This window comes from Vanellus vanellus, assembly GCF_965231255.1.
Source record: "Vanellus vanellus genome assembly, chromosome: 5".
NCBI classification, from domain to species: Eukaryota; Metazoa; Chordata; class Aves; order Charadriiformes; family Charadriidae; genus Vanellus; species Vanellus vanellus.
Window position 1 is genome coordinate 45,506,547 of NC_138910.1, and position 20,764 is coordinate 45,527,310.

Genomic DNA, 20,764 nt, shown 5'->3' on the forward strand with positions numbered 1-20,764 from the left:
TGGGATAGAGTTAATTTTCTTTCTAGTGGCTGCTGTGTTTCACATTTGGTATAAAAATAATGTCCATAATGCATATTGATTTAGTTGTTGCCAGGTGATGTTTATATTAGTCAGGGACTTTTTTCAGCTTCCCATAGAAGTTGAGAGGGGCACAGACAGAACAAGCTGGCCAACAAAATATTCCATACCATAGACATCATGCCTAGTATACAAATGGGGGTTGGCCAGGGGGTGGGAATCCACTCTCACTGCTCTGGATGGGCTGGGCAACTGGACACTGGGTGGTGAAAGTAACTGGTGTTGTATTACTTTATTTTTTACCATTATTATTATCATTGTTCTGTTAAAATGCATTTATCTCAAGCCGTGAGTTGTTTTTCTTTTTTCCCTTTCCCCTTCTTTTCTCCCTCTTTTCCCTAGCCTTCTGGGAGCAGGGAGGGGAGAATTGAGCGAGTGGCTGCATGGTGCTAGCTGCCTGCTGGGGTTTAACTGCAACACCAGGCATATGCGATCACAGACTGGGAAAGGGGCTTGGTTGTGGTCTTACGAGTCCTGATTCCAAGGCATTGTTGTTACATGCTTTCATACCAGTTTAGGAGTTAAAAATGGGGGATTCATGGACTATACCATGCCCAGGGAGAGAGAAAGGTTTTGAAAGCTGAATACTGAACTGTAGGACTGGAAAAGATAAGAGTGAGGAATTACGAGTAGAGCATTAATCTCTTCTTCCACTTAGAACTAATAACCCTCTTTTGGAGTAAAAAAATAAATGGCACAAAAATAAATAATCTTCTGCTCTTTTGTTGCTGCCTTTACCCAAGGTTCCTTGTGACAAGAGCACACAAAATTGACCTGATGTTTGGCATGATGACTTTCCTAATGTAGATATGCTATTGTGTGAAAATTTCATAAACAGGCAATCTATTTTAGGAAGACTCAGCTTAGCTGCTCGTCCTGTTCTCTTTTTCACCACCTTACTTATCCCATTATCCATTTGCATCTGCTCTTTTCTTGGCTCAGGCTTTGAGGAGATGACTTGCCTCAATCTTTTTAATGAAATATGAAGTTTTTTACTGTTTCCAGACCAACAAATCGTGCTGGACTCTTGACTTGTGGCTATGTAAAACTTTTGTTCACATGAAATGTAAAATGCAATTCTCAAGTGTTTTCACCACTCTTTGAGTTTCAGATATGTTGAATCAATTCAGTTGGTAGACTAAATTTGCTTTTCTTTTGGAAACAGAATTCTGCTAAAGTGTTTCAGGGAACGTTACCTCTTTATATTGGGTAGCATTGAAACTTCATGCGCTAACTCACCTCCATGTTCAACTGCTCTCCACTGGGGACACCAGTTTCTTTACTGGTCTGTCTCATTTCCCCTATTGGAAAATGCATTTGATGTTACTTAGCCTGTCATCTACTTCAAAAGCTTTACTTTTGAGGAGTAGGAAAACTCCATTAGGTGAGAATGTGTGTGTTCTTTCTGTGTAGCAAATTGTAAAAGATGGGAACGTGTCTCTGGAGTTGGATTAATTTCTGAATACTTAGATCTGTGTGATTTATTAAGTGTTCCTTACTTTTCTACTACTTAGGCTCATATTTTTTTCCCCACACACGCTCCCCAAGTCCTTGGCTAACTCAAGGTTGCCTTCTCAACATCCAGAGATGTTAACACTCAGCTAGCTGCAAATGGGGGTGGAAAAGGGATTATGGAGTGCATTCACCCACTGGTGTTAACAGGTACCTAAGAAAGCTGATGTATAGCAACTGATCCAGGCAGGAAGGTGATAAAGAACTTTTCCTGAGGTTATTATATTTAAAGAGAGTATTTGAAAATTCGTTTTGATTAGCTGAGATAGAACTGGTATATTCAGTCCAATTACTGGATGGGTGTACTCTTTGCTGGGTGAAAACTGGCTGGATGGCCAGGCCCGAAGAGTGGAGTTAAATTCAGTTGGCAGCCAGTCACAAGTGGTGTTCCTCAGGGCTCAGTACTGAGGCTGGTTCTCTTTAATATCTTTATCAATGATCTGGATGAGGGGATCGAGTGCACCCTCAGGAAGTTTGCAGACAACACCAAGTTACCTGGGAGTATTGATCTGCTTCAAGGCAGGAAGGCTCTACAGAGGGATCTGGATAGGCTGAATTGATAGGCCAAGGCCAATGGTATGAGATTCAACAAGGCCAAGTGCCAGGTCCTGCACTTGAGTCACAACAACCCCATGCAATGCTACAGGCTTGGGGAGGAGTGGCTGAAAAGCTGCTCTGCAGAAAAGGACCTGGGGGTGTTGATTGACAGCCAGCTGAACACAAACCAGCAGTGTGCCCAGGTGGCCAAGAAGGCCAACAGCATCTTGGCATGTATCAGGAATAGTGTGGTGAGCAGGACTAGGGAAGTGATTGTCCCCCTGTACTCAGCACTGGTGAGGCCCCACCTCAAGTACTGTGTTCAGTTTGGGGCCCCTCCCTACAAGAAAGATGTTGAGCTTCTGGAGCGTATCCAAAGAAGGGCAGTGAGTTTGGTGAGGGGTCTAGAGCACAAGTCTTATGAGGAGCAGCTGAGGGAACTGGTGTTGTTTAGCTTGGAGAAAAGGAGGCTCAGGAGAGGCCTTTGTCACTCTCTACCTGAAAGGAGGTTGTAATGAGGTGGGAATCCGGCTCTTCTCCCAAGTAACAAGTGATAGGACAAGAGGAAATGGCCTCAAGTTGCACCAGGGGAGGTTTAGATTGGATATGAGGAAAAATTTCTTCACAGAAAGGGTTATCAAACATTGGAACAGGCTCCCTGGGGAAGTGGTTGAGTCACCATCCCTGGAGCTATTTAAAAAACAGGTAGATGTGGTGCTGAGGGACATGGTTTAGTGGTGTTTTTGGCACTGTTAGGTTGATGGTTGGACTCAACTTAAAGTTCCCTTCCAACCTAGACAACTCTATGATTCTATGATTCTAATATTTGAAAACTTACACTTCAAATGTGAAGACCACATCTTACTGTAAGGTCTTAATGAAAATCTCTTCTAATTTCTAGATTTATTAATAATAAATTACCAATGTCTTTTGTTGTACACACTTGGGGTGAAGGGGAGGGAGGGGAAGCCCCATAAGAGAAAGAGGAATCCTTTCTTATTTGTTAAAGAATTTACTTGCAAAGGAACTGGCAGAGATTCCTCTTGAGTGATGTCTTCAGTTCAGCGAAAGCTGCTTTCTGTAAATATTTGCATTTTCATAGAATCATAGAATGGTTAGAGTTGGAACGGACCTTGAAGATCATTGAGTTCCAACCCTCCTGCCCTGGGCAGGGACACCTTCCACTAGACCAGGTTGCTCAAAGCCCCATCCAACCTGGCCTTGAACCCTTTCAGGGATGGGGCATCCACAACTTCCCTGGGCAACTTGTTCCAGTGTTTCACCACCCTCACAGTAAAGAATTTCTTCCTAGTAGCTAATCTGAATCTACTCTCTTTCAGTTTAGAACCATTACCCCTCATCCTATTGCTACACTCCCTGATAAAGAGTCCCTCCCCATCTTTCCTGTAAGCCCTTTTTAGGTACTGAAAGGCTGCTATAAGGTCTCCGCAGAGCCTTCTCTTCTCCAGGCTGAACAACCCCAACTCTCTCAGCCTGTCTTCATAGGAAAGACGCTCCAGCCCTCTGATCATCTTTGTGGCCCTCCTCTGGACTCACTCCAATAAGTCTGTGTCCTTATTTTGGTGGCCCCAGAGCTGGATGCAGTACTCCAGGTGGGGTCTTACCAGAGCAGAGTACAGGAGCAGAATCGCTTCCCTAAACCTGCTGGCCTTGCTTCTGTTGATGCAGCCCAGGACATGGTTGGCCTTCTGGTCTGCTAGTGAACATTGCCAGCTCAGGCTGAGCTGACGTGCAGAAATGAAACTCCAGAGACTCCACAACCGAGAAGGTTGTAAAGTAGGTATGTTTATTCAGCGCTGGGCAGCACTGGGGGTCGCCCCACCACAATCGTGCGCGCCCAATGCAGCGGCCTTCTCAAATATATATAGTACTTAACTACATAATCATAAGATTTCCCAATACGCCTATACATATGCATAACCTGTCCCCGCTTCGTATTAAAATTAGCTCTAAGAAGTCATTTTCATGAACTCCTCCCAACTGCGCTTGCGCAATGCCTCCTGGTGGTGGTCGCTGAGGGTCGTGACGATGAAGGCTGATGATTCCTCTTCATCAACGCAAGTAACTTTTTGTCCTTGCGCAGACTCATTTCTTCTTTGGTCTTTGTCCAGACCGCAGGGTTAGTTTCAGCCGCTTTTCAAGGCATACTCTTATTCGTTATCAGGAGCTGTCCTTGGCAATCTCAAGACTTCTTGCTTCGTCCATTTTTATCAGGCCTGTCCTTTAGGTTATGAATCACTACTAGTCAATCAGTACACAATGTGTTATTGTCTCTATCACATACCCCTGACTCAGAGCTTCTTATCCACCAACACCCCCAAGTCCTTCTCCTCAGGGCTGCTTTCAAACTCTTCTCCACACAGCCTCTATTGGTCCTTGAGATTGCCCTGACCCAAGTGCAGGACCTTGCAATTGGCTTTGTTGAACTTCATGAGGTTCACTTGAGTTCACCTATCAGTGCCCCCTGGATGATTGTAAACTCCTGCAAGGAGCAAAGGAGTTTTTCTGTTATTCAGAAGTTTCTTATGCTTACCAGATCAACTAGGTTTTAGTTTAAAAATTTTAAAATGCAGTTGGAAGGTAAGATTATTTTTTTTAAAGGCCTAGACTTAGGGCTTCAGTAGTACTTGTAAGTAGGTGTCAAGGGTGGTAAAAGAATGTAGGCATGGGAAGCAGATGTTTTATTTGAAAATCTGAATTTGTACTGAAATAAAACTCTATTTCAGGTGTGGATCCATCCCTGCAAGCAGAGAACAGAGTCACAGGCTCTTCGCAAGCTACTGCTGCTGTATCTAAACAGAAATCCCGTTCTACCAACTCGAGGGATGAGCGATTCCGATCTGGTAAGGAAAAGAAATGTAGCTAAGACACATCAGGTGTCTTAAGAGGAAAAGTGTACCGGTAAAGCAGTACCTATACCTAAAGAAAAAATTGGAAGTACTTTGGAAGAAGGGAAGAGCTAATGAATATTTTTCAAGTAGCTGTTTGTATTTCTATACATGAATGGACTTGTTTGAATCCAGAATGGAGGAAATGCTGGGATGGAAAGAAATTATAGACATGCTTTCTGATGTTTTTCTTATTGTGAATTTTATACCATGCTTAACAATTTTCTCTTGTTTGCTGATTGGGTGTCTAGTATGTAGATCAGTTATTTAAACATTTAAAAAACTACAGTGTGTGAGTTACGGTGTTTTTTTTATTTATTTGGTTGGGATATTTTGTTAAGGGAAAGTTACAGGATTATCATATTCACTGTAGCTCACTTTCAAATAGTTCCTGGTTTAATATTTCCTGTGTCCAGTTCTGGTCTCCCCAGTTCAAGAAAGGCAAGGAACTACTGGAAACAGTCCGGTGGAGGGCTACAACGATGGTGAGGGACTGGAGCAGAGAGGAGAGGCTGAGAGACCTGGGCCTGCTTAGTCTGGAAAAGAGAAAACTGAGAGGGGGATCTCATCAATGCTTATAAATATCTAAAGGGTGGGTGTCAAGAGGATGGAGCTAGACTCTTTCCAGTGGTGCCCAGTGACAGAACAAGATACAACGAGCACAAACTGGAACACAGGAAATTCCATCTCAACATGAAGAAAAACTTTATTTTGAGGGTAACAGAGCATTGGAACAGGCTGCCCAGAGAGGTTGTGGAGTCTCCCAGTCTGGAGATATTCAAAACCCACCTGGACTCTATCTTGTGCAACCTGCTGTAGATGAACCTGCTCTGGCAGGGTGGTTGGATTATAGGTGATGTCTAGAGGTGCCTTCAACCCCTACCATTCTGCGATTTTGTAAGGCAAGTGCACAAAAAAGGGAAATGTCACAATGGATATTCTACTTAATTTTAAATGGATGCCACTGCGACAAACCTGTTTTGGAAACTTCTGTGAAAATATCAATATCCTCATCACATCCAGTTTCCATTGTTATTTTTCAGGTGATTGAAATACACTGTTTACTTGTGGAATTCCTTGTCACAATAGTGAGAAAAGACGGGTGTTTGGAAGCTTTTCTCTCCTGAATACCTTTGAACTTTTAAGTGGAAATTTTTCTGTTTGTTTTCCAGGGTAATTATATGCCTTGGGTTTGGAGATAAGTGCAAGCAATGGCATGCATTGCACATCCTTAATATGTTGTTGGTCTTGCATCATTTTGCTTTGCAACTGCTTGGGCATAGTGGTTATTGCATCATATTTGCATTGCTGACATTTAAAACCTTGCTCCAGAAATGGACTTGATATGCCCATATGGGTTCCTTATGAATAACTGAAAGATGAATGAGACTAAATATTCTGAGGATATATGTACTCCTGGGAAAGATGTATTCAGCTACACAAAGAAGAAACTTCTGAACGTCAGGGAAGATTACATAGTATCAAAATTAACTAAATGACATGTTTAAGAGTATGTACAAATTGGTCATTTAAATTTATTTTTGCATTTCAAATTTATCAATATAATTCTACTGTTGAATATATACTGGGGAAAAAAAGCCAGATTTAGTGATTGAATTACAGCCATGATTTCCAAGTTGTGATCAAATAGATTCCAAATAAAGTACAAGCCGTCATGAATCTGACAAATTACTTCATTTAAAGTAGCATGTGATGTTAAAACTAACAGAAATAAAATCTGCACAAGAGCACAACTACAACAGGGAATACTTGGGAACCGTTAGCTGAGAGAGCTAGGAGGGTCTAGAGCAATATGCTATATACACGGACAATTTTCCTGTCTCAGAGCTTCAGCTGACCTATTTAATTTGCACTGAGGATACTTAAAAAAGCAAACAAATACGACAAGAAGCAAGTAAATAACCCCAACATAGTACTGGTATTTGGGGTGGAAGTTTGTCATAGGGCTCATTAGTCTTACGGTGCAAGACATGTAGAAGTGGGTGGATATTAACAAGTTCAGCTACTGTAATTGTTATGAATAGATGTGGCTTTTAAATGTTAGTTAAAGTCTAACTATCAGTGCTAATTATCAGCGCTTCCTCTTTTCCTAGAGTTAATATTTCTATGGCCTTGCTGATTTTAAAATTCTTTAAATCACCTTTCAGTGATTCAAATGTACTGCTCACCCTCTCATCAGTCTATAGCTTAGCCAATATTTTTACATCTCGATATGAGTATTTCTGAATGATCCTAAGCGTTCAAGCGTTCTGACAGTGCACAGTTATTCAAGATGAAGCCTGATGTGTAGGGCTTTTAGGTTATTTCTTGTACTTATCACTGGCCAGTGCCAAAAACCTAGGTAGTGTTTCATGTGGACTGCCATGTCCTTTTGTGCTTTCCTGTCACTGCTCTGCTAACTCATGTTTCATTAAAAACTGTTGCCTAGAGCGTGTTCTTTACTTTGAAATCTAAACCCCTTGGGGAAAAAGTTCTTAGTTGTAACAGATGTAATTGGATGTCTTTTTTCCATTAGTGATACATGACAAGGCTTAGTGTGCTCAGGTGGTATTAAAACCAAATAGTGATGGTTTTGCTTCACTTGATTTAGGCTAAACTTATGCCTATGCAGGGTGTTATACATACAGCTTTCAGAAGCCTGTGTCTTTTCCTCTTTTTCCTGTCTAATTTTTAGAAAAAAAATCTTCAGATTTATTGCATTAGTGGTTCTCTTCTTTATCTCAATGAAGAGACGACTGAAAGAAAAACGCAAGGTGTTTGTTGCATGTTTTTACTCCTTGAAAGTATTACTGCTCTGATTCTAATAGATGTTGAATCATCTAGTTGACTTGAGTCTGAAAATGCTTCATATTGGTGTTGATGCTCTTTTTCATGGCTGCTTATGCTGTGAGATTTATGTATACGTAGAGCATGAACAGAAATGTTGACAAGTCATCTCAGAAAATAGCAGTTACTGCGAAGTAGCTTCACTTTGTTCCTCCCAATACTTAGGCATAAAAAGAGCCGTAGTTTTGCTTCACAAAGCAGTCCCAATTTATCTGAGAAATTCTAACCATCCTAAAAGCATTTTCTACCTAAGAAAAGATGTCCAGCACCACCAGCTTGAAATGTTGTGACCTTTTTAAATTTCCCTGTATGTTGACACATATCACCTGTTGCGAAGGATAAATGGCTTTTGGCTATGATTCTGGATACTGTTTCTTCTTGTATCAATTGCCTGCCTTATTTATTCTTTAGAGTTTTGGGGGGAGTGAAGGGTATGCTGTCTCTTTTTTTTTTATTTTTTATTTTCTTCCACTCTTTCTTTCTTTTTTCCCTTTCTTTGCATCTCATCAATTCTGCTATGTGTTTTTCAAGAGTAGCTGATGAGGGTGGAATGCAACTTTTCATAGAACAGGATCTCTTTCTGGAGCAATTATAGTTATTTTAGAACCATCAACATAAATTACATAAAGTAAGCAAGCAAAACAATTTTGCCTTTTTATGGAAATACTCTGCCATTTACTAGCTGTAAGCATATATCTTTTTAGTTTCACAGAGTTGTTGTCCATTCAAATTAACTATGATTTCTATCACCCACAGATTTTTATCTTCAAGCACTAAATATTACTCAAAAATTTCCAACAGTGGATACCATCAATAAATACTGTAGGCTTCTAAATTACCTAGGAGTTATTGGAACAGCAGTTAATATTACAGTGCTTTAACTAATTTTTCGTTCTGTTAAATGATGGCAGTGGGACAGAGAAAGGAAGAAATGCAGAGACTTTGTAAGCATTTGTCTGTGATAAGTACTAAGACCCTTGTATCCTCAATTCAGAAGACATTTGGTGATGGGTATATGGCTATTGCTGCTGGCTTTTCTTTTGGAGTAGGGGTGGTGGTGGGAGTGGTGGTTTGGTTTCTGGTTGAGGCACGGTGCCTTCTCCTATGTTCAGTCCCACTGCTGCCTGGTTTGGGATAAGAACCCAGATGAGTTAGCTGGTAAGCCTTTAAAGTGTCTGAAAAAGCATTCCCAGCAGCTATACTTTCCACTCTTGCACAATTTTTCTCGTTACTGTTCTTCAGCCTGTTGGATATATGGCTGGAATACACAGACTGTTCTCCCAGCTTGCCTGGAGCAGGATACAGAGATGCATTTGGGGAGCTGCTCCAGCTGAGGGACAAGCCTGCTCAGCATGCAAGGGGTGATACCTGTACAGCAGCGTGCAATATACATCCGCTTTCTCTTTCAGTTCATGTCGTAGACCTTGATCCCCACAGTGATCCTCTGTGCTCTACCAGCCTTCCTGGAGTCATACTAGCTTTTTAAAAATGTTTTACTTTTTTTTTTTTTTAACTGGCAATCCTTGTCACAGAGGTGCAGTCATATGCGACACAGTTTGCAGCAGCCATTTCTAGAGGCAGACAGTGCTGGTTGCTTTAGCTACTGGTATTTGGAGATCTGTGAGCAGTAGGGAAACCGGTCAACATATGAATGCCGTTTTTTCTTCAAACAACTGTAGAAATTCTTCCTCCTGTGCCGAAGGCAGGAACCAAGAATCAGAGGCTGGTAAACAAGTAGAGGCTACAAACAGGAAAGATAAATGCTCTTCCAATAACTGGAGGTTTTAGGGTGTAAGAGTTTACATGATTTCTAGTCCACAAACTATTTCTTAGTTTTCCTCCCTCATCCTTTTTTAAGGACATGTAGAAGGAAAGAAAACAAGAATAGGTACATAAAATGGAAGAGAAGATTATGTGGTTTACTACAACAGAGGAAGAAAAATATGTTTTGGATCAATAATAAATTGATAGTTGTCTGCAGCTTAATAAAGCACAGAAACTTAGAACTATTCTTTCAAGTCTTTTTCTTTTGCTTTTGGATGGCAGCATATTTTTTTATCACTTTGGTATGCATAATATTCATGTTAATAAGATGCTGGCATTGCTGTTCATCTCTTTCAGTATTCGCTGATGAACATTTGTGTTCCCTGTTCTCAGAAATGTGATGTAATACAGATCGCATTTGATCTGATTTTAATGACTATTTAATGCACTGAAGAAAACTGAAGTCCACAGTTCTTACGTATTAAATTGGTCTCACAGTAAATTTTTAAGAATTTAGTAACAGAAAATGGTAGAGAGCTTCTTTTTCAATTCCAATAGCCAGTTGAAGTTTAATTTATAGTGATATATGAATTTTTGTACCCTAAATGTTGTTGTTCTTCTAAAATTATTTCCTTCCTTTTTCTTTTTTTAGTGAAGTCTGTTTCATCATGCATATAATGTAGATAAAGCTCTTAAAGGAAACGTGGAATACGAATAAAGCATCCCAGGGAAGTGAAACTAGTTAGTTAGGTTATTTGGCTGAGAGACAATGGTTCTACCCAATTATTATCCAAGAACACCAGAACAGGTTGCCCAGGGAAGCTGTGGATGCCCCATCCCTGTAAGTGTTCAAGGCCAGGTGGGACGGGACTTTGAGCAACCTAGTCTAGTGGGAGGTGTCCCTGCCCCATGGCAGGGACCTTGGAACTAGATAACTTTTGAAGTCTTCTAACTTAAACCATTCTATGATTCTATGAAAAGATAGTAAAAGAAAAATTTCAAGCTGGAAATAGATCTTAATGGGTCCAGAAGGAACTGATGAGCTAAATCAGCGCTATAAAAATAAAACATGAAACAGAATTAAAATTTATCCTGACTGTCTTTTGGTTCATTTTTATCATTTAATCTAGTATTTTCTAGGTTTGGGGTGGGAGTTAGGAGGGCTAGAGGAGGAGGTGGTGCTGATTTTGCCCTTTGGAAATGGAATAAAAAGTAGTTCCCATCTTGCTACCACACATCTGTGTGATGTTATGACCTGTCTCACTCTGTTAAAATGGCTCAACACACCCTTGCCTCGTTTGTCCTTCCCATTCCCTAAATACACAACTAGCTAAGAATGCTTTCATTTTTTTATCTGAAAAACATTCATGATTTAATGAATTTATATACAGACTATAAATATTGTGTGCTAATTTCCTCTTTTGGAAGACATTTTCTGGAGAAAAAACATTTGTTATGTTCCCTTTCTTCCTACTAGATGTTAATGTAACAAAATGTCTTCTAAATTATATGTAGATATATGCACGGTTGGAATGAATGAATCTAATAGTTCACATCTTTTTTTAAAAACAAGCAGCTTGGTTTTGAGTTCAAGTTCTGCTATGGAAATGTGTCCTGCAGAATTGGCATTTTGCCTCTAACTTTTAAGGCTGCAAAAAAAACCCATTAAGTAATATTCTCAAATCTGTGGATAGCAGTAATGTCATTGGTGCATCTGAGTAACACAGGAAGACAGGAAGTGTGTTGAGTTCTGCTTAAACTTTCTGGAATTTTGTGAAATTAAGAGATTTGCTTTTGTATATCCATGAGAATAAACTTCAACAATGGACATTTACAAGCTGGGGGAAGCCCAAAACTAAATATCAGGAGAAACCAAGACTTGACAAAAAGCAGTAGCCCAGATATGGGGAAGGGAGGCAGGGAGATATAGGGAGAGGGTAGTGAGTTTTTAATTCATAAAACATCTACGAACAACTCCTTGGTGTGAAGGACAGCAGCAAAAATCTATCATGCTCCCCAGTCTAAAAAAAAATAAAATCTTGTCTCAAAAGATAGAGGTTTAAGAAGTTTTGGGTTTTTGTTTTGGGGGTTTTTGTTTTTTGGGGGTTTTGTTTGTTTGTTTGTTTGTTTTTTAAACATATTTTTTCCCCTCATAACAGCATTGTCCTTGAACCTTACAGGTTAGTTGCACAAAACATTCTTATTTGAGACAAGCATCTACATAGTAAATTCGTAAGTCTTGTAAGAACACACAGGTGGTGTAGTGTGTTTGCATATATATATTTTAAATACAACATTGAACAGGTTATCTGGGGGAAGACTTGAAAAGTGACATTGTTACCGTGAAGAACTAGGTGGTGTCTGGGACCATATGCACAAGGCTTATTTTGATTTTTCTGATCCATTTGGCCAGGCTGAAGGAAACAGTTTGTTTCTCGTTTGAAACTGTGACTAAGAAAGATCAGCTTCCTGATTTTTGATTAAGAGTGCATTGGGTTTTTTTCTGGCATTTCTCTTAAAGGTGCTGTGCTCTTCCAGTACTGGGGTTTTAACTTGTTTCTCTCATGGCGTCTCTTTGGTCTCATGTATTGCAGTAAATTGCGCTGTGTAGTCGTGCAAAGTGCGATGCCTGAAGTACATGGTATGGTTATGCTTTGGAGCAGGGGGGATTTTTACATGTGGAAATGGAACAGGTTTCATCTGAGAAAGGAAAATATGTCAGATTAAGATATGGTGATTTTTGTTCAGTTTACTTAAGAGTAGAAGTTTGGCCAGTATCTGTCATAGAGTTGGTTAGAAATATATTGCATGAAGCCTCCTCTGGCAAGGTCATGCTTTTGAGTTTATAGGCAGCATTTGTCATCTGTTTTAGAAATGGAGAATTGAATCGTTGTCCCACAAGTGTCAGGTGTTTATCCGGTGCATCGGGGCACAGCTGCCTTTGGAAAGTGTTTCATGCCAAGATGTCCTTACAGATTAACATTGATGTGTTGTGCTTTGCCATTTCATACACTTTCATTCTCTGGGATGCTCAAAAATCTCATCCAGTTTTTGGTAAAACATATACTGATTAACTTTCCCCTGAGCTATCTCTTGTGTTGTCCGAGTTAACTGGAATTGATCAGAATATTTAAAATAAATTAGGAAGAACCTCATGCTGAGTATGACCAAAGCAGTTTCAGGACTAGCACCAGCACCAGAAGTGGTGCCTTTTATTTTATTTTTTTTTTTAAAAAAGGTACTGTACTTGAATCTTAGGTCATAAGTTAAACTATATTTTTAGTCTGCCTCATTTCTCCTTGACATCTGTTCACTTGTTATGAATTTTCTTTCTCCATAAGCTTTAGCTTTTGACACCATTGAAATATATATGTCAAAGAGAAAAATCTGAAGGCAATTTCGAATTACTTGAATTCAATAAATTTTATCTGTGGTGTGGTCTTGATTGAACACAAAATCCCTCTTTAATAGTACTTTTAGCTTAAAAATAAGAAAAGTTAAAATATACCCAATGAGTATATTAGGGTAATTTATGATTTCAGGAAGGTGAAAACAGTTTGTTTGTCTTCCCTAATTCTTCATATATATTTAGCCTTCTCTTTCTGCTTTTTCTTACTTGCATTCTTTTGTGAGAGCTTCAAGTATACATTTTTCACTTCTTTTCCCATTGTGAATTCTGAAGGATGAGGAATCCAATGCTATTGCCAATATACAGTATCTGCATTGATATTTTCCCTCAAAATTAAATCATAGCTTAGAACTAATGTGCTAGGTATTCTGTAACTTCAGTATTGATTTTCAGGGTGTTCTTCCTAAATGATACTTGCAAAGCCTTTTCAAGCTAATTTAATGAGGAAAATATGTTCACCCTGCTTATATCCTTTCTTAACTTTTCAAGCCATTGCTTCTGCACTGAATTTGAGTGGGAGGCAGGCGTATTTATTCAGTCCTACTAAACATCATTAAAGGAGAAACAGTTGATAAAGTTGTCACAGCTTCAGAATTGAGAACTGTGTTACTGTAGGTTAGCTTGGGCCTTTCTGCTCTCTAAGAAGTGCTGCTTCCTCTGAAGCTGAGAACCTACTCCTTTCTGTAAGCTAAGCAATTGGCCGTAAGGGCCATCGTGTGTGATTCAGCTTTTCGTGTGTGATTCAGCTTTTGGGTTTGAGCTGTGAAAGATGGCATTGATGCTTTCTATATCTTTAGAAAGAAATAATGATTAAACTTAATGTCTTAACCTTTTTTTGTTTTCTATATAGATGTCCACACGGAAGCGGTACAGGCAGCACTTGCAAAATACAAAGAGAGAAAAATGCCCATGCCTTCAAAAAGACGGTCTGTTCTTGTGCACTCTTCAGTAGAAACATACACACCTCCAGGTATCTATTGAGTTAACATACGTAAATCTTGCCAGGTGAACATGATAACAAAATATAAAGAGCAAATGCTAAGTTGTAAGTATGTTGCAATAAACTACTTCTATATTCATGGCTGTATTTCCTGATAATCAGGTGTCAGTTGGATTTGTTCTTTGATGTCTTTCCTCAAGATTTTTAGTGTCTTCTCTAGAGATACTGTAGCTGCTAAAGGTACACTTAAAAGCAATAATAGAGTGAGCAGTTGCCCTTTATGCATTAAGTATGTTCTCTTACATAATGTCTCACTTGGAAGGAGATAATCTTGGCGAGCGTGTCAGAACTGTAAATAGTTTATTTTGCATTGCATAAGATTCTTTTTTTAAGAGTTGAAGAAAATGCCAGAGCATTAAGTTGCTGCGTTAGCTTGCAAAACACTCATCAGATGGTTTCAGCTTTGAGCAATTTAAAACATTCAGAAAATTATATGCTTTAATTGTTCAAATTGTTTAGGTTAGAACATTTTCTTTAATTTTTTGAGGGGGAGGTAAGTAATCTTCCTGTTGTCTCACAATCAATTCTCTATAGGTTAAGAAAATTCTTTCTCCAGATAACGTGCTAGCAAGCCAAGTGTTCTGGGGCCAGTGTCTTGTATACAAAGAAGAGGAATTTCCCATAGCTCTTAAGTTTTGAATTATGTGCTCTTGTCTTTTCTAAGGTGGCCTGGGACTAGAAGCACTCTAGTGCCCTTCTCCATCAATTCTATTTCTTATACCCCTTCTGTAAAAGAGGAGTTCTGATGTGCTGCTCTTGCTTCCTGTGCTATATTTCTTCTTTCCGTTCTTCCCATTTAAAGGAAATTCAATTTTTCTTTGCTAGTCACGCATTTTTATATTGTTTTTGTGGGTTCTCTGGTGCTTTCATTAGGTAATAAATAGTAAGCTGCTTTCATAGTTTTATATATGGTCTTTCCCTCACCCTTATGTTTTTGTCTATAAAATATATGAAGATATCATGAATTTTGATTAGCTTATTCTTCTAGTACTTCTATACTCAGAAGCCCACGAGGGCAGCTGTTGCAGCACGGTGGTTATCGTGCTCTTGAGTTTTCTTGCATACATGTTGTTTTTGTGTGTGAAAGTTGCCATGAATTGCATAAAGTGAAATCCTGGAGAAAATTAATATGTAGCAACCATCTGTATCCTGAGGCTTTGGGAGAGAGGCCCTGAGGTTTCTGTTTATAGCTCTTCAAAGGAATATTCCTTCTTGCCCTCCAAAATAAACTCTGAGAGAACAATCAGTGGTGCATTTCATGTAGCATCACTCTGTCCTTTCCTCTCATTCCCATAGTGTGACAAATCACTATGTGTTTGGCATGAGGCACACAAGAAGAAAAGAACATGCTACTGTTCTGCCTAAGATTTGGTGTACAAAAAAGAGCTGGCATTCAGAAGCTCTGCTGAAAGTGGAGGACAACTGGGCTTTCCAGTCTCCCTCAAAATTTAAAACTAGAAGGAATCTCCTTTCAGTTTTTTTGAGAGAATCAAAATATCATTCTCTTTTGAATACCTTCAGGACAGATTTGAAGCAGTGTCCCTGTGGTTACTGCTGCGCCCACTCTGCCTGCAGTCAGGGCTCTGTGTGCTGTTCTGGAGGAGCAGAGTCTTGAGGGGTGGTTGAGAGACTCTTAAAACATTGAGATGCTGTGGGTGAACAGTTAGGTTATGTGATAAAAGCTGGCCTGCACACCTTCCCAGGAACATAGAAAGTGATGGGTGGGGGAGCCCAAATAATACCTTGCCCCAGCTACTCTGAGGCCTGTCCCAAGAGCCATCAGCCTATCACAGACCCATCTCTACAAGCCCAGAGGAGCACGGGGAACAACAGCAGGTGGGAACCCAAGTTAAGGACTCCGGAGAAGGGTCACCCTGTCTAGGACCCTCCTAGGGCTGTCCCTGCAGCCTTCCTGTCCAGGCATGAAACCTATCAAGACTAGTCAACACTAGAGCACCTTCTGGACTGAGGGGAGATGCCCCGGAGGGCTATGGGACACATTATGGGATGCAAGGCAAAAGTGTATTTGGACTGCATCAGGCTTGTTATGGGATGTTTAGGTGAGGAACCACAGATGGGGAAAGGGGTAGATTTAGGCGATTTGGGGAGGAAGAATTGTGGGGAAAATATTGGGGTAAGGGGCTAAAAAGGGCTGGTCATGTATAAATGGTAAACACGCCTGGCCTGTTATATTCCATTCCTAACACCTCTCCTGGGTGAGGGACTCTATATTCTGTGTGCATGGAGTGGCTGAGTCAATCAGTCTATACAAGCAAATGGAGCAGGACTGCAGCCTCAGGCTCGTACATCTAGGTGTTAGGAACTGGGGAGACTGGCATCCAGGGACAGCAGACCCAGTGTCCAAGCCCAGCTGCTGGAGGGATCCACATTGCATGTGTGTGTGCATGTATGACCTCCATCCTGCTCAGCCAGAGCAGGGAGCAGGATGAGGCCATGGGATCTGCCTGTGTTTGTGGGAGTGGTTTTGTGTTTGTGCTGCTGGAGAGTGTAATCTTCTAATGTGCTTGCCCAAGTGGTTATCAGAGAAGACAAGTATTATATTCGTGCTGGGCCTTAGCAGGATACAGAAGCACCCTAACTAATATATTCTGAAAGAAGAGTTAAGCGTCTCTGGGATCTGTCATGTTGTTTCTAAGAGAAGGTGACTTGTTATGAGATTACCTTTATCTTTATAAGAAAACGGGCCACTAAATGAATTCTGTATCATGGGAGATCAGGCCATTCAGAAATATTCTAAGGACTTGCCTTAGCTGTATCCATTCACAAACATAATTGTCTTTTTATGGGCCTGCCTTTATTTGCAAACTTAGCAAGAAAAATCTGAAATTACAAAGACCCTGAGTAGTGCTGAAGCGTCTAGTTTTGTTGTCTTAAGTCATTAAACCACTGTCTTAAAATCTTTGTATTGGCAGAAATTAATGCAATTAAAACCGGGCTTTCTTAATAACTGAAATTTGTTACAGTTAGCATCAGTCACCAGGAAGGAAGCATCAGACTAGTCACAACATTAAGTTCAAAACCAACTCCTGACTGCCAGTAATGGAACTGCTTTTGTCAGTCGTCCTTCCAAAAATTTTAACATATGTTTGGTTTTGTCCCATCAAGTCTCTCATCCTTCCCATACAGATTTCGCATGATCAGAACTTGAGCAGCAGTCTTAATGCAAGTTTGGTCCAAAGGGTGGTGGTTTCTGTGGCTATCTTGGATCAGGTCCCAGCCAGGAAGAGCTGCAAGCCAAGTACATAGTATTCTGCTCACAGCACACAGAGAACCACTAATTACCTCTTGCAGCTGCCACAGAGCTAGTTGCTGATGTTACCTTGCAACTTTTCTGTTGTAATTATGTTTTGATGTTAGAATGTTTTTGCTACAGATCATTAATTTTTATACACAGTTAATATTTTATGTTTAAAGTGGGTTTTCCCCCTACTCCAGTTTATGTTAGATATCTGAAAGCTTAGAAATTTTAGAGAGACTTCATTAAACTTGTACCTGGATAAGGGGATGCTGTCAGAGTATGTATTCTTTGAGAAGCCTGTTTTTTTTCGGTAGGTTTTTTTTTCTTAGTGATAGTAGATCACAAATGTGTGTATGTTGGGTGGGGTTGTCAAAACCTGACTGTAATCCTATCTTGTTCCATATTCCTGGAATTGTTTATTTTTGCTTTCTGCCTAAAAGAAAGGGAAGGTTGCAAGCACTAAAGGGCAGGTTTGGCTCCACTCCAAGAACAGATGGAGTCAGCAGCCTAAAACTACAAACATGGCAGTAAAACAGAAATATCGTACAAGGCACAGACCCAGGAATGGCAATCCACCACAGCTGTATCTTCTCAAAGATCAATTGTTTGTGTATTTTCATTCAAAATTGCCATGTTTGAGTAGGGATGGTCAAGTAATGAGAGATCTGTGATTTTTAACTTTGAAAATGCCATCAATTTCAACAGGCTTTTAATGAAATTATTTCTGATTTTTATGGTTTTAGACTGTTTAAGAGCAGTTATTCTGAAGGTCTTGGAAACACATATATTCTTGAAAAGCAGAAAATTAAACACCTGGTAACTGAAATTTGTTGCCAAAGATGAGGAAAAGATTTTTAATGTGGCTTCAACAAAATTCATATGGAATTGTATATAGCTGAACAGTCATGGGTTCAGAGGATTTAAAAAAAAAAAAAAAAAAGCCCTAACTAAGGTTGCAGAATTTCTGAGGTAACCCACCCCACTATCACCCAAAATTTCCATGTCTGGAAGGAACTCTGGAGTATGGTAATGGATACCCTACCTTTTTTAGAAGCTGTTTTTCAGCTCCTACTGACTTCTTAATTGGTCTGGCTGTTATGTGTAACTTAAAACCACTCTTCAGAAACTGACATGATGTGAACTTTATCAGTATGTGGGCACTGTATTGTTTTAGGAGCTTTCCTTTAATTACCCAGTGGAGAGCTGGGGTGGGGGGATCAAGTTCTTAAAATATAGCAGTCTTTTTAGGAGGGCAAGATTTTTTTTTCTGTAACTAAGGTTTATGGTTTTCACTCAAAATCAACAGGGATATTTTCATGGTATTTGGAAAGACCTTTTTATTTGTTATTGAGTAGATAATAAATGTGGAAGGATTGTGTGCCAAAGGGAAACGTCTGGAAAGTTGTAAATAACTGAATGGTAATTAAAATAGGAGCCCTTTATCAGACTTCTAACAGCAACAAATGTACATCTAGAATGAAAAGATACTCTATTAGGCATTTCTATGTAGTGCTTGTTAATATCAGTTTATGTGGTTAAAATACATGCTTTTAAATTCCTTTAAATTATTCTTAAATTAATGAAATTACTGTTTCATTGAACTTTATAGCACTGTGCTTTTTTTAGTAACTAGTTCTCAAAAAACTTGTCAGAAGAATCGAAAAGTGAAGAATTTTTCCCTGAAAATGTAAAAGGAAAACACCCAATTAAAAATGTAATGGAATTTATTCACGTGGGATGAGGTCCAATTTACCTGTTCAGAACAGAAATATTCTTTCAGTGGAATAGGTATGGTATGCTCACTAAGCGTGGTCTGTGAAGGTACTAGGTCCCTTAGGTAGAAGCCTTTTTTGAGTCTTACGCCATTCCAAATACAGGAGGTAAATGAAACTTTGCTTCAAGTGTGTTCTAGGTATAATGTGTAGAAGTTGTTGCATTAACCTAAAAAATGGCATTGAGCAGAATTTGTGCATTTGAATATACCATTTGCTGAAAACATGCATCTCGTGTAGTACATGAGAACACTACGTGAAGAACATGGAAAAACTTCATGTTCCCGTCTGTTGGGTCATTCCCACATTACATGCCTGTCATCGTTATTTTAATCACAGACACATCGTCAGCATCAGAAGATGAGGGCTCGTTACGTCGGCAAGGGCGGATCACCTCCACTCCGTTCCAGAGCCATTCCAACGTAGAGCCCTGGCTTAACCGGGTTATTCAGGGCTCCTCCACCTCATCTTCTGCATCCTCCACCTCATCTCATCCAGGAGGGAAACCTGCTGCTGCTTCCAATACTACTGCCACCGCTACTGCCACTGTGCTTGCAGATCTCATGGCACACACCCAGCTAGGTCAGTAAAGAAATGCCTGTGTGGTTGGAATAAAATCAAATTAAAAATTCCAAAACAGGGCTAAACAGAAAAGTATTCACCAGAAGATATCTGTAAATAACCTTAAAGTGTACAATCCACAGACCAGGTATGTATGATATATATGTATTTAATTTCGACCAAACCAGTTGTTCATGAGATCTGAACATGCATTCTTCATGGTAAAATGTTTGATTTATCGAGAAACTAAGCTTCAATTTTACTGGATTCAAAAGCAGAATTTCAAAGGGATTATATTTTTGGTGCATGCTTTCCCATCAGCATGTATTTACCCTAGACAATTATCAGGTTAGGGATTTCAAAGGTGACTCAATTGATAAACATCCAAAAGACAAGAAAAACATCCAGAATCTTTTGGAAAGTTATGAAATCAAAGATACAAAGCTACATTTCAGGCTCCAATGTGATTTTTTTTCCTTTAATTAAAATTTAAGTCATGAATAGTCTTTTATTGTGAAACTAGAGTGAAAATGTAGTAGTACTGGTAAGCCAAAATGTAAATGAGAGTTTTTTCTCAATCTCTGTAATGCTGAAAGTCCAGAACTTCAGGTTACTTTTTTTTGTCCTCAAATGCAGAGAACTAGTCTTGTGCTTTTGGAGGATTTGGTAGGGAGGCAGAAAGGCAGTCTCTTCCACCATGGAAATAATTTTTGCAATGTTTTGTATGCTGTAGATTGATAGTGGATTTATGTGTGTGCAACAGGTCTGCACTAGTGTTGAAAGATGGGAAAGGACCTAGAGGAGAAACAATAACTTTGTATTTCAAATATATTTTTTTCCCCAAAGTAATTTAGAAAAATGAAATGAAGAATGATGTTTGTATTTCAGCTATGGACTACAGCATGAAGTTCTTGGGCTTCTAGTAGTATGCTGTAGGCATCATGTATATTGTTCCTGGACGTTTCAGGTTTTGGCAGTTTTAGTGCTCTACTTGCCTGAGTTTTTGATTATCTATGACTATATGCCTACATACACTATACAGACAGTTTTTTCTTTTTCATTACAGAGAACAAATTAGGTTAGATGAGGAAAACATATTGAAATGCTTTAGATTTA

The 20,764-nt window shown here is 39.5% G+C and overlaps 1 protein-coding gene across 2 annotated transcripts in view; it reads left to right on the plus strand.

Annotated features, from left to right (window-relative positions):
* The window catches only part of DIP2A (disco interacting protein 2 homolog A), a 138,022-nt gene that overhangs the window by 54,350 nt on the left and 62,908 nt on the right, over positions 1–20,764 (plus strand). For both annotated transcript variants that reach the window (XM_082483809.1, XM_082483810.1), the window contains exons 3-5: positions 4,875–4,991; positions 13,907–14,026; positions 19,427–19,669. In XM_082483809.1, coding sequence (XP_082339935.1) covers positions 4,875–4,991; positions 13,907–14,026; positions 19,427–19,669 — 480 coding nt within the window. The remainder of the gene's footprint in view (positions 1–4,874; positions 4,992–13,906; positions 14,027–19,426; positions 19,670–20,764) is intronic.